This window comes from Xiphophorus couchianus, chromosome 24 (assembly GCF_001444195.1).
Source record: "Xiphophorus couchianus chromosome 24, X_couchianus-1.0, whole genome shotgun sequence".
NCBI lineage: Eukaryota > Metazoa > Chordata > Actinopteri > Cyprinodontiformes > Poeciliidae > Xiphophorus > Xiphophorus couchianus.
Window position 1 is genome coordinate 13,208,253 of NC_040251.1, and position 14,300 is coordinate 13,222,552.

The following is a 14,300-nucleotide window of genomic DNA, read 5'->3' on the forward strand; positions in this document are numbered from 1 at the left end:
CGTTAATACAATGTTAGCAAAAAGCTGTATCAAAAGTTTCTTGCCATATAAACATTAGTGATGATGGGTAATGTATTATTTTACTGCTGTTCAAGATCAGATAGTTCTCAAGCAGATGGATGGTATTTATTCTAATGAAGTATCGCAAACAGCAAATTCCTATTGCATTGATTGAAGACATGGAAAGGTAAAACAATCAAATAATATTTGCTAGTTCTGAGCCCCAGAGAGATGTGACCCAATTGAACCCTGCCAGCTACCACCAGCTGCTGATAAAAGGATAACTGTGCAGAAATCCCACCAACTACTACTTCAAAACCCTAACCATTCTTAATTGTGCATCCTGAGGGTAAAATTTCTTTTCATCTAGCAACTTTTGTACTTCTGGCTTTTTAATAACCTTGAAAACATCAGAGAAGAGCCGATTGTATCAATCAGTCCAAACATGCCTTGGTTTACACATTAAAACTTCTCTCAGAATAACTATTTCACAGCAGTTAAGCAAAGTGAAAGATTCGTGAAAGACAATTGAAGAACTGCAAACTTTTGTTTTATTAAGTATGTCATTTCTGGTTGAACTTAAATGATCAGCTTTTACTTTCCTGAATAAAACATTTTTTTTACTGATTTGTTTAGGCATTAAAACTTCAGAAGGGTTACTCCCCCATGTAGATGTCCAGGTATAATAAAAAAACACTTAAGCCATCAAATTCCAGACTTTCTGTAAGCTTCATGCCACGGCTCAATTTATGATTAATAGGTGTACCCAGAGAAAGCAGACACTGCTGGCTTGGACAAAGGCCGGCGCATCTTAACTCAACTGCCTTTGCCATTTCTTTGTGCTATTTTTGGCTAAGGAAGCCAAAGCCTTCAGCTATTTTTCCTCGTGCGTGTTCTGCTGTCAGTGAGCGAAGCTGAGTGCAGGGAATGTAAAGCGGTGGCTTAACTTTTGAGGTCAGGCGCGATCTGAAAACGTGAGCAAAGTCCGCGCCACGCGGTCACACTCCGGTGGATTACCTCGATGGCTGAATGAAATTAGGCATCCTCCGTCCAACGGACGATCAGCTCTCGTGACGATCCCTGTCATTATCACGCGTATGTAAAACACTAATGGAGGCATCGTTTAGCCTGGAAACCCCTGTACCCTCTGCCTATGAGCCCACCACTTTCTAATATGACATTCACAATTTATACCTCCACACTGTAGGGCATATTAACCATTTGGGACAGTGTGCCATCTTGTAACCACTTTCATCTGTAATAACCTAAGGTATGACACCATCATATTTCATTCCCTCTATGAAACCTTATTGAATTTGTTCACTTTTTCTCTTTTCTTCTGACTCTTTGCCCAAACTCCTCTAACCTTTATTTCTGTCTTATTCTTTCCTCCCTTCTCCCTTCATGTTTATCACACTCTGTCTTCCCCATCCCGCGGGGCATCCACTCGCCTGGAAACTTGCCATGAATGCAGATAGGATCACTCACAGATGTATAATAACTTGGGGGTGGAGGGGGCGAATAAATATGCCCTAATTGAGAGAAATGATGTAATATTGATCCTGGGGCCTCTGAACCTTTGGCATCGATGGAGCGTTCTGCCGAGGCTGTGACATTTAGAGTAAAGGCTGTTTGGTACGTGAGAGTTAATGTGTGTGATATTAGGGAAAGGTGTTGCTGAGGCTGAGCTGAGGAAAACGTTTGTGCGGAGAACATACTGAGTGAAACAACAAGCTGATTCTGTACCATGGGAGTTGGAAAAAAACAAGGAATTCGAGGCAAGCAATGCTGGTTTGTCCATTCAAGAGTGTGTCGCCTGCTTTAAAACAGTCTTGCATCTCTTGTTTGAGGTATTTCATTTATATTGCCTGCATATATAAGCCCTATTCTGGAAGAACATTTCCTTCAGTGTCAGGAAGTGCGGGTGGTGAGAGTGGTGAGGCAGATGCAGCGGACCCAGGTATGATGAATATGATGTTTTAATGAAAATAACTTAGTCTAAACAACGAGCAGGAGTAACACACACTGAACACGAAGAGACTAAACATTGACGACAACAAGGCTAGACATTGACGAGGACCCGACGACGAACAAGGAACACAGGTGGAGTTAAATACACGGGAGGGTAATCACAGAGACGAGACACACCTGGGAACAATCAAGGGGAGGACAGGACAACGAAGAGACTTAACGACACAGAAAACTCTAAATAAACAAGGAAAAACACAGATCATGACAGTACCCCCCCCTCAAGGGCGGCTACCAGACGCCCAAGAAAAAAAAAACAACCAAAAAACCCAGCAAGGGTGGGTGGAGGGGTGCCGGACGGCGGGCCAGAGTCCAAACCAACAAAAAAAAAAAAAAAAAAAACAACCCACCATCGTGGGCGGAAAAACAAGAAGGGCCAAGAGTCCAAAAACAACAAAAAACTACCCACAGGGTGGGCGGAGGCAAAGGAGGCGGGAACCACGGAGGTGGTCCGGCGGTCGTCCGCGGCGGCGGGAACCACGGAGGTGGTCTGGCGGCCGTCCGCAGCGCTGGAGGCGGGAACCACGGAGGCGGTCCGGCGGCCGTCCGCAGCGCTGGAGGCGGGAACCACGGAGGCGGTCCGGCGGCCGTCCGCGGCGCTGGAGGCGGGAACCACAGAGGCGGTCCGGCGGCCGTCCGCGGCGCTGGAGGCGGGAACCACGGAGGCGGTCCGGCGGCCGTCCGCGGCGCTGGAGGCGGGAACCACGGAGGCGGTCCGGCGGCCGTCCGCGGGGCTGGAGGCGGGAACCACGGAGGCGGTCCGGCGGCCGTCCGCGGGGCTGGAGGCGGGAACCACGGAGGCGGTCCGGCGGCCATCCGCGGCGCTGAAGGCGGGAACCACAGAGGCGGGACCCCAGGAGGCGGTCCAGCGGCTGTCCGCGGCCCGGGAGGTGGCGATGATGAGCCCCCCGAGGCAGGGTCTCTGGTGGAGCACAGGGGGTCTTGGTGGGAACGCCGGGGGTCTGAGTCGGAACACTGGGAGTCTTGTGAGGAACGCAGGGGGTCTTGGTCCTCGGGGTCTCGGGAGTCAAGGTCTCGGGGGTCAGGGTCTCGGAGGGAACGCAGAGGGTCAGGGTCTCGGAGGGAACGCAGAGGGTCAGGGTCTCGGAGGGAACGCAGAGGGTCAGGGTCTCTGGAGGAACGCAGAGGGTCAGGGTCTCGGAGGGAACGCAGAGGGTCAGGGTCTCTGGAGGAACGCAGAGGGTCAGGGTCTCTGGAGGAACGCAGGAGGTCAGGGTCTCGGGTGGAACGCTGGAGGTCAGAGTCTCGGGTGGAACGCTGGAGGTCAGAGTCTCGGGTGGAACGCTGGAGGTCAGGGTCTCGGGTGGAACGCTGGAGGTCAGGGTCTCGGGTGGAACGCTGGGAGTCTGAGTCGGAACGCAGGGAGTCTCGGTAGGAACGCAGGGAGTCTCGGTCGGAACACTGGGGGTCTCGGGAGTCGGGGTCTCGGGAGGAACGCAGGGAGTCTCTGGAGGAACACAGGGAGTCGGGGTCCCGGAAGGAACGTAGAGGGTCTCGGTTGGAACACAGGGGGTCTCGGTCGGAACACAGGGGGTCTCGGGAGTCGGGGTCTCGGAGGGAACGCCGGCTGATTCGGCCTCGGGTGCGCCGGCTGGAACGCCGGCTGATTCGGCCTCGGGTGCGCCGGCTGGAACGCCGGCTGATTCGGCCTCGGGTGCGCCGGCTGATTCGGCCTCGGGTGCGCCGGCTGGAACGCCGGCTGATTCTGCCTCCGGTGCGCCGGCTGGAACGCCGGCTGATTCTGCCTCGGGTGCGCCGGCTGGAGGTGAGCCGGAGCGGAGCCTCGGTCCCGGCTGCGGGGGCGAACCGCAGCGAAGCCTCGGAAGCGGCTGCGGGGGCGAGCCGCAGCGAAGCCTCGGAAGCGGCTGCGAGCCGCAGCGAAGCCTCGGAACGGGCTCCGGGGGCGAGCCGCAGCGAAGCCTTGGAAACGGCTGCGGGGGCGAGCCGCAGCGAAGCCTCGGAAGCGGCTGCGAGCCGCAGCGAAGCCTCGGAACGGGCTCCGGGGGCGAGCCGCAGCGAAGCCTTGGAAACGGCTGCGGGGGCGAGCCGCAGCGAAGCCTTGGAACCGGCTGCGGAGGCGAGCCGGGACGAAGCCTGGGAACCGGCTGCGGCGGGGGTAGCTCCGGAAAGCGACGAGGGGCCGGATCCACCGGCGGCTCACGTCGCTGTCTCCGAGCTGGTCGCGGAGGTGGCTGCTCCGGAAAATGACGAGGGGCCGGATCCACCGGCGGCTCACGTCGCTGTCTCCGAGCCGACCATGGAGGTGGCTGCTCCGGAAAGCGACGAGGGGCCGGGTCCACCGGCGGCTCACGTCGCTGACGTCCCGGACAGAGGAATCGACGGGGGCCGTATCCGGGGGGTGCCAACACCAGTCTTGTCCCCCGGAAAAGCTCCCGCTGCAAGTCGGCAAGGGCTTCAGCCAGCTCCCTGTCCTCCCTGCCAGACCTCCGCCTCGGGCCGCTCTGCCCTTTAGGAGGAAATCTCCTTAATCCAGCTGAGTCCATAATAGCTGCTTCCTCACCGTTCGGTCTGGTCGGGTCCTACTGTCAGGAAGCGGTGTGGTGAAGGGTGGTGAGGCAGATGCAGCGGACCCAGGTATGATGAATATGAAGATTTAATGAGAAAACTTAATCTAAACAACGAGCAGGAGTAACACACACTGAACACGAAGAGACTAAACATTGACGACAACAAGGCTAGACATTGACGAGGACCCGACGACGAACAAGGAACACAGGTGGAGTTAAATACACGGGAGGGTAATCACAGAGACGAGACACACCTGGGAACAATCAAGGGGAGGACAGGACAACGAAGAGACTTAACGACACAGAAAACTCTAAATAAACAAGGAAAAACACAGATCATGACATTCAGTCTTTGTTGGATTCAGAGTATTCTTGTTGCATTTATTTATTTTCCCTATTACTACTATTACTGTGCTTTTTTTGATCAAACTGATTTTTACATTTTTTATCTCAGAAAATGTGTTATGCACCTCTTGAACTATTATATATAGTATATATATATTATATATATATATATATATATATATATTATAGATATAGTATAAATCCCTACAAGTGGATAGACAAAGCTTGCATATATTAGTTATTAATTTTTAAACCAAATGTTGTAAAATTTTAATTACTGCAAGTGTACACAAAGGAAAAGAAGACGGACGTCTTAAAAAGCTTATTTGGACTAACCTCCACACTCTTATCAAAATGAATGCAAATTTAATTAGTAGTGACCAGAGACTTTCATGATTGTGGTTGTTTTGGTCTGAATGCATTATGCTTAGTTAATGTCTTTAGATGGAGTAACTTTTTCAAGTTTTACTGCTGGCTTTGTTATCTCTTCAGAGTGAGAAGTAGCGATGGCAGAGACTTGCAAACAGCTATAAGAAGCTTCTGTTCTTCCTAAAGGGGGTAACAGTAGTTTTAAAGTGGTAGTGTATCCCAATTTTCTCAACAAATTGTCATATATTTTGTTTAATGAGGTTAAAATGAAGTTCATTTTTGCGATGGAAATGCAACTGTCTCACTACATATGTACTTACTATGTACTACATATGACCTTGTCATTCTGGACAAGGTCAGTATTAGCTCTCAAATAACAATGCTCAAAAGTTGAGAAAACAAGAGAGGACCTAAAACTTAAATGTCGAGTGACGCATCCCTGACCTTCAGTTCATACTTGCCATTTTTCCCGAAGATTTGTGGATGAGCTGCTGCCTGTCGTTGACTAAAAACTACAAATTCACTCCCAGTCCCCGGGGACTTCCAAAAAATCATTGTGAGAAACAAAGCAAATCACCAGTCGAGGTACAAAAAGACAAAGTGATTTTGGGGGAAAGCGAATAGATTAAATCTATTTAATTACTTAGACACAAAACAACCCATGAGATGCATGAATATCACGGCTTGATGGTGCAGAACAATACCCAAAGGAGGTGTTGCTTAAATTTAGAAACAGATTTAGGAAGAATTTCGCACATGAAGCGACTGTCACCTCGTTTCGTTTCTGGAGTGAATGCAGAAAATCTACTGCAGTGTCATGTATCAGGGAGACGAAGTGCTACAATCCAGGGAAGGATGCAATCAAAATTGCAGAGGAATTTCTAGGTATAGTACGGATAAGATAATTCATTCTCAGATAAATAGACAGTCTGATGATTAGTTCTGCACAGACAACAGTGATTGCAAATCAATTTTGTCAGAAAGAGCAGCGTAGTAAAGGCGACCGAGATATGCTGAACGATCTAAGTTCCAAACGTCGTCTATTGGATTCGTTCGACAGGGGAAAATACCACAAACCTACACACATTAAGAAATTAATCACCCTGCTGTCAGAGTGTTCAGAGATTACAAATCATACACATTAGTGGTGTTGTGGGAGCCGACTCGCTCTGCAGCAAGTCTGCAGTCAATTATTGTGCATGTGCACAAGACAGAAAGAAAGCAGCAAAGTGTCAGGCCGAATTACAGACTCCAACTGTATCTGATTGGTCCCACTGAGAAAGCGGAGGAAAGATCACCCACCAAGGGCTGAGCAGAACATTTACACAACATGTTTTAATCATGCGTTTTAAATTTGATCAATTAGAAGTGAGAGGAAACGTGAAGGAGGGCAGGGATGAACGGTGTGTGCTGATTAATTGCCCACTAGCAGATCCATTCCTCTGTTCTATTCTTCCAAAATACCTCTCAATGTTTGCCTTTCTTGTCTCCCACTTTATTTTCTTCTCCCGTCTAATTAGCTGACATTTGGGCTTTCAGATTTCATGGAGGGGAGAATGTTAACATGCTGCACAGAACTCCAATAAACCAGAAAGCATTCAGTGGGAGGGTTCTCTAGGATCAGGGTTCCAACACATCTTCAAGAAAACATTCAAGACTTTTCAGAGACTCCACTTCCCGGAGTTTTAGTACTTTAATGTTGATGTCTGACAATAACATGCTAAAAAAGGTGCTTAAAGTTTACTTTGAAACTTTGGCAGCTACTGTGGCTGAATGTAGCAACAACAGAAACTTGAGTGAATTAAAGAAGTACAGATACAAGGAAGGAAGATAAAAGTGTGGAAGTTAAAAGAAGAAATAAAAGACAAATGGAAAATATAATGACAATAATATTATAAATACCAATGATCATTTTGGACCAGAGCCAACAGTAATAACATTTCAAACACAGCATTTAGTGCCTCAGCTTTTTAAAAAATGTTATTTACTTTTGGTATCAATAAAGTATTTTTGAAATTGAAATTAACTGAATTAACTTCTCAACAGCATCTGTAGAACTGGACATTCCCCACCGTTGAAGCTTAAATTAGAAAAATTAGTCAAAAACTGAAAGAGTTGGGAACTTCATTTAGCCATATGTTCTCTACAATTAAGTGATTTATCAAAATATTAGCAGTTTCTTGTTTCTTTTTTGCACCTTTACAGTACATCCCTGACATTTTTGTAACTATTTTAGTAAGTATTTTCATGGAACAACACTGTACAAGGTAAAATAGTCAGTGTACAGCATGAATAGCAGTGCAAAATGCTGTCCCCTCAAAATACCTCAACACACAGCCATTAATGTCTAAGCCACTGGGAACCAAACTGAGCAGGCCCCTAACTGAAAAACCATTTTCCCCTCCCTGGTGTCATATGACTCAGTGCTGCAGAGTCTCAGGTGTGAACGGGGAGCAGGTGTGTTAAATGTGCTATCACTCTCACATGCTCTCATACTGGTCACACGGAGTTCAACATGGCACCTCATGGCAAAGAACAGACAGAAAAAAATTACTTTCCAATAAATCAACATGTCTGTCTTCTTTTCCCATGAAAGGATGTGAGGGGTGTACTCACTTTTGTGATAATCTATATATAAATTTGACCATGTTTGGACAGGAGGAAATCCATTTTCACTCAATTCTTGTTGAGTGTAATAAAAAGCACCAAATAACCAGAACATAGACTTCTGACTGGAACTAAACAGACAGAGAATCATCAATTCTAGACATAAACACACAAACAAAAAATCCAAATGAATGAGCAAATTTAATAGACTGAGGTGAATAAAAAACAACAAAAAAAGGCAGAGGTAAAACATCAACATATGTCTTTTATGTATTATAGCCTGTTATCACAACTATCAGGTAATGGGGTTTGAAAATCCCCCATCATCCCTCTATGAAAACTTCATGAGATGAAAACAGCCAGAAAGGCTTTTATCCATCATCACTTAAAAGCCACAATGATTTGCGCCTATTTTCTGATTGTCACCTTTTACCTCCACAAGCCCGTTGTGTTCATAGCCCGTGACAAATTTACTTCAAAGGAAGCCTCCATCATGACCCATTTTCCCATCCGGCAACAGCTGTGCTTCTGTCCAATACGGCACAAAGCTCGGATTCCCCCATGAGCCAGCCGCTGGATGGAAACTGGTGAGGCAAACGACGAGCGCATACTGGAGAACCGAGACAGCCACATGAGGAAGTACGTGAGGTAATCGCTTGAAATATTGCTCATATGATCAGCTTGATGTTTACATGAAGAGACTATGTATTCGCTTATTCCAGTCCAGAAAACACAACCCCCATGTACAAAAGCAGCCAAAACACAAAAGAAGGAGGTACAAATTGAAGAGAGAGAAGGAACACTGAAGGACAGGGCAGCAGATATTTTTCTTACATGCACTGAATCACTGCTTTTCATAATAAAATGTGATCCATGACTCATGCTGCTTCTTCTCCCACCTCTCCTGCAGAACACTCAAGGTCCATTCACAAAAGAGTGACAAAGTAAAGCACACTAATTGAAAACCTTCAACTGAGCTCTGCGTGGTTACTTCCAGTGAAATCTTTGCAGCTCTGCAAGAAAACCCGAGCTTCATAAATTACAAAATGAGGTAAGTATAGCTGTGACAGCTCAAAGAAAGCCTTGGTTTCAAAACAATTAAAAGTTCACTCCCCCCACTGCGCTGGGTTGGAAGCAATAATGTCCAACATATGGAGCTGAGGAAGGAGGTTGGTAAAAACCAGCAGGAAGTGATGAAGTTACAGTGCCATGCAAAATTATTCACACCAATTGAACTTTTCAGATTCACAATTACAAACTTCAATGTATTCTATCGAGATTTTATGTGATAGATCAACACGAAGTAATGAATAATTGTGAAGTTGAATACTTTGGCGTATATTTCACAAACAGAAATTTGAAAATCGTGGCATTTGTTTCTTTTTCTATTAAAATGGATGAAGCTCTGCTGGATGAAGATGATTTCTGATGATTCATTTTCAAATTTTGCCACAGACTTTTGCTCGTATGTAGTGCTGAACTATGACTAAGCCGTGTTCCTTGGTCTTCATGGTAGTTTCACAAATGTTTTCTAATCACATCATTTCAGAATTATGTGACTTTGATCTTGGATTTTATTTTGGGGTATTCATGTAAAAAGACAGTTGTTAGAGTTTTATTTGATTTTGAAAACTATTACTACATTTTTTCAGCATCACAACAGGATTTTTTTGTCAATCAAATGTGAATCCCAGTAAAATACGCTGACATTTTGGTTTATAATGTGACAAAATGTGAAAAAGGGTCGAGAATAAATTTGCACAACAGTGTAACTGCATAATACAGAAATGCCCATTACTATTTTAAGCACACCAAAGAAACAAAAAAGCAAAATAGCACTATATGTGAGGAATCACTTAAGCAAAAACTTGATACAAGCAAGTCCCCCCAAACTTTGCACAGAAGAATGCAAATCTCTCAAAACAAAGCTGCAAGTAAGTAGAACGAAAACTACTTTGGGAGAACTTTCCTTTGTGACGAACAGGCGTTTGCCACCAGACAGACAACGCACGTTCCAGCGACAAACAAAAAGCAGGCAATCACTGTGGGGAATGCAACATGTTTCCTTACCTAGTGCCATCTCTATGATGCTCATTTGGCTCTCTGAGGGAAACAGGATTTTTGGCGCCTGGTCTGTCACGGGAGCTGTGAAAAGGCAAGCAGAATGGAGCACACATTAAAAAATCCTCTTCGTTCTCCCCCAGTGGACTGTAGGAGTATGATTTATTCATTAAAGACCACATTAAGGCCTGCATTAAAACGAGAACAAATAAAATATTATATTTAAACAGTGGAAGGACAAAAGGGGATAAATTACAAGGATTCTGAATTAGCAATTCAAAGCGTTAAACATCAAAGTCCAAAGCAGCAGCAGCACTACTCAGCACTAATCCAATTCTCTCCTTGTGTAAGTGATGATGCTATGGCCTGGACTTGGATGCAATACAAATGAAGTGGGATTTACATTGTCTTAGTGTCTTAGACTGAAAACATTTGGTGAAGATGTGGCTTTATAACTAATAAAAACTCCAGAGAAGTTAAGAAGTGGATCGCAGCTGCTTTAAGACATTTCCCTTTCAAATGCACACACTAATTAGAGAGCTGCTGAGAAACTAAATGGGCACTTAGCTTGCGAAAAGCGGAGAGAATGTTGTTGTTTAAACTTGGACTGTGTTTCCTGTATGATAGTTATGTAGTTTTTAATTGCAGCATCAGTAGAATACCACTAGATTTCAGTTTTTTTTCCAATTTTGCAAGGACACCTAACTACGGTTTTAATGTTTCTGAATCCATCTTTTAAGCTGATCTAGTGTCCCTATTTCCGCGGTTGATGCTCACATACCTTCAGACACACTGAAAGTTTAAAACCATCCATGCCTTAACATCCTCCAAACAAACTAGAAGAGCCTTCAGAGGAGTGACAGATTTAGGTTTCAGTGGCACATGAATCTGCAAGTCATCTGTGTAACAATGAAATGAGATGCCATGTTTGTTTTAAAAGTGGTGCCCAAATGAAATATAGACTAAGAAAAACACTGAACCATGGTTAAATCCCTGGGACAACCCACAAGAAAGTGAGATTGGTGAAGAAGATGTATCCCCCAATCTGATAGAAGAGGTTCTGTTGAATCGCTACGTTTTAAACCTTTCCAGTACCTTTCATGACAACACAGTGCTCCATGCAAAACACAGAGATGATATGATTTACAGTATCAAAGCTAGCACTGAGGTCTGCTAGTATTAACTTTTACTCCCCAATCAGTAAAAGTTAAAAAGTCATTTAAATCACTGAAGCCATTTTGATCTAGAAAAATCTGGAGTTGAAGAGAACAGAAAGTTGAACATGCTTTAAAAACTAGAAGATATGCATAAAGCATAAAGCATAGACAGACAAAATGTGGTTTGTTCCCCTTTGAAACAAAACTTTTAAATCACATTGTTACCTGTAACCAAAGCAAAAAAAACCCCTCCAAGACATATATTAGCAATAGCAAATGAAAAATATACCCCTTTGAAATGCAGAGTTTCAGGGTCTAGTACAATTTTCACAAACTTTGCTGGTCTAAATGTATTTTTCCGTAGTAAATGATGACCTGGTAGAATCTGAGTGTGGAAAACAGAGTAATTTAGCCAGAACCAGGTTTATTTTCATACAGCAGTGGAAATAGAGAAATAGGAGCAACCTCAAGTTTGATTCCCAACATTATACTCTGACTGGCAAATAAATGAATTCAATATTTGAATGTCAATAATTTATAAGCACATAAATAATTTTATGTTAAATGAATTAAAATGTACTAATTCTGAGTAAAATTATAAATAAATATGAGCATTCATTCAATTATTTTATGAAACAGTTTAAACTACAACTGTGACGCACTGATTAGACGTCAATATCTGATTGGTTAGTCTGCATAGCAAGTCAGCTTCAGGTCAAATATATTGAACGAAGCAGCTTTAGCTGAGAGTGGAAATCAATTTAAGATCCACCAAAACATTTATTCTTTTTTTTTTTTTTTTTTCATTTGGGACCCCGTTCCCAGCTTTGGGGTTTCATCGTCTCTGGACAAGAGAAAATTTCCGAATCCAAGTTAAAACAGTGTGTCATCACATTTGCTCTGTCTATTCCGATTAAAACTGAGGAGAGGAAGGCCTCTCGTTGTTTTATAAGAACAGTCATGCCCTGAGACATATTACAAATACTCTGCAGAGCCTCCCTTCAATTCCAATACGGAGGCTAGATTGGATTTCCAGAGTTCGCTCCATGAGTTGAAGGTGAAATCCCAACCCTGGAAGGTAATCAAAGTTGTGTTTTTTTTTAACAAGCTCCGAGGGTTGGTTCTTGGCAGGCACGGCTTCATTTGGAAACTAAAGGTAACAAAGTAGGAGAAGGCTGTTTAACTCTAATAAAAATCCTGCCCTTCATCCAAATCAAGGGCATGTGGCTGATGCGTTAGTCAGTTGGATCCCACCAAGCTGGAAGGCATGTAAACTCACATCCACACACGAGAGAGACAAATTCAAGACGCATTAGTGAAGCTGACTGGTCTGGTCTTCCACAACAAAACCAGAACGCTGTGGGTGGGGTTATTATGAGTAGGAGTGGGCAGGTTTCTCGCTGGGGGGCAGAGGGGGGCAGAGCACATCCAGTTTGACCTGCTCCCCAACGTGCAAACAGCATAATCACATTCAGAGGCACACAATCCCACACACTGGAAAAGTCTAAAGTTGGTTGCTGCCTGAGAGAACATCTTTAAAGTGTCCCTCGCAGAGCCTGTGATCCACTCTCGCTGTGATCACATGATGATGGATGGAGGGATGGAGTAATGCAACAGAAAAAAGGGAGACCTTGTTCTCTCCCATTAACTCCGCCGTCACCTTTTCTCCCCGCGCCTGTCGATGTGCCGCTCGCCGTGTGTCTTTGTAGCTCTGTCTGTCTGGTTCAGTCGCCTCTCAGGGCTGAGATGGAAGGAAGATGAAATAGTGGGAGAGGAGGGAGGGAGGAAGGGAAAGGGTTGTGGTCCTCTGTTCACACCTCATTAAAGACCACTTCAGCAGACATAGATTAAGAGGGGAAAGCATATGTGTGTGTCTGTGAGCTCGAGATCATTAAAGAAACGATGCAGTGTACTCACTGCATATTTCCACTGCAGCAAATAAATGAAAGCCGTTTTCAAGCAACTTGAGAGGCAAACCTTGTTAGTCACAGATGATGCAGAGGAAAAATTTTTTCTCTCCTCCTCAAGCCAACCATGTTGGAGCTTCGACTATCAGAAATCTCTCTTTTTTTCCCCCAGCTCAGAAGAATTGGGGTTTTTTGCTCATCATCCAGGTTCACGTAGACTCAACAAGATGTTAGAAAAACGTTTGTCAGAAATTTTGCTCGATATAGCGTCACTCAGCACCTCTTTTTCAAGGCATCCCAAAGCTTCCCGACTGGATTGAGATTTGGTACAAAGCAGAACAGATCAGTGCCTTCCAGATGTTCACAAAGCATCTTCTTCTTACTTGGAGATGTATGAATATGAATAAGGTCGACTTGAATGAGGATGTTTACTCGCCTTACTCCACTATTACACTCATAACGTGCCATGTTGTAATGACCATGACCATTACTAGGTTAAAGTAACAAAAGTAGCTTTAGCTTGCATGTGAGGTTATATACTTTTGTTTTGTAAAAACACTAATTTCTGCTCTAATGCTGTAAACAACATCTTTTATGTCCATAAAACATGTTAAAGAGAATTTAATATTTCCATTCAAGATAAAATATAGGAGCTATTATGTTGACCGCTAAATAAAAAGAAAGTCTTTTTTTTACAATAGTATTAATATTAAGTAAATTAAACACAATCACTAATTCATTTTATATTAGAAAAGTAATATTTGTTTTTTTATATAAGCTTTTTTATTCAAGAAAGTTGTGTGAGTTAAATTTAAAATTTTAGGAGAACTGAAGTTAGCTTAAATTATGTTTCTGAGAAGTTGTTTGGTGTTAACATATGAGGATGGATCCTTAATTTAAACAAATTCTGGTAACAATCATTCTGAAATGTATTTAAAAAATCTACTCAGACTAAGAAAAACACTTTAACTTATCTGAACTTATTGCCTCGAGTTGGCAAGAGGTAGAATCGCACTACTGCAAACTCTCAACTCTGAATTCTACTCTGCAACATTTTTAAAGCACTTTTCTTTTTCAAACCATACTGTTGTGAAAAACAAGACAAAGGTTTTTATTTTCACTTGCTGCTAGTACATTTTTGCACTCAGAGCAAATCTTTTTGTTTACCTCAAGTTGTCTCTCAAAAGAGTAGAACAAAGAATCAAGAAAACCTTCATAAAGTGTTCATCAAAGGATAAATGAAAATCTGAAAGACTTTTTAAGCTATTGTCTTCATG

The 14,300-nt window shown here is 43.8% G+C and overlaps 1 protein-coding gene across 2 annotated transcripts in view; it reads right to left on the reverse strand.

Moving 5' to 3' along the window:
* The window catches only part of LOC114140902 (interleukin-1 receptor accessory protein-like 1), a 219,159-nt gene that overhangs the window by 81,424 nt on the left and 123,435 nt on the right, over positions 1-14,300 (reverse strand). For both annotated transcript variants that reach the window (XM_028011198.1, XM_028011199.1), the window contains exon 6: positions 9,969-10,043. In XM_028011198.1, coding sequence (XP_027866999.1) covers positions 9,969-10,043 — 75 coding nt within the window. The remainder of the gene's footprint in view (positions 1-9,968; positions 10,044-14,300) is intronic.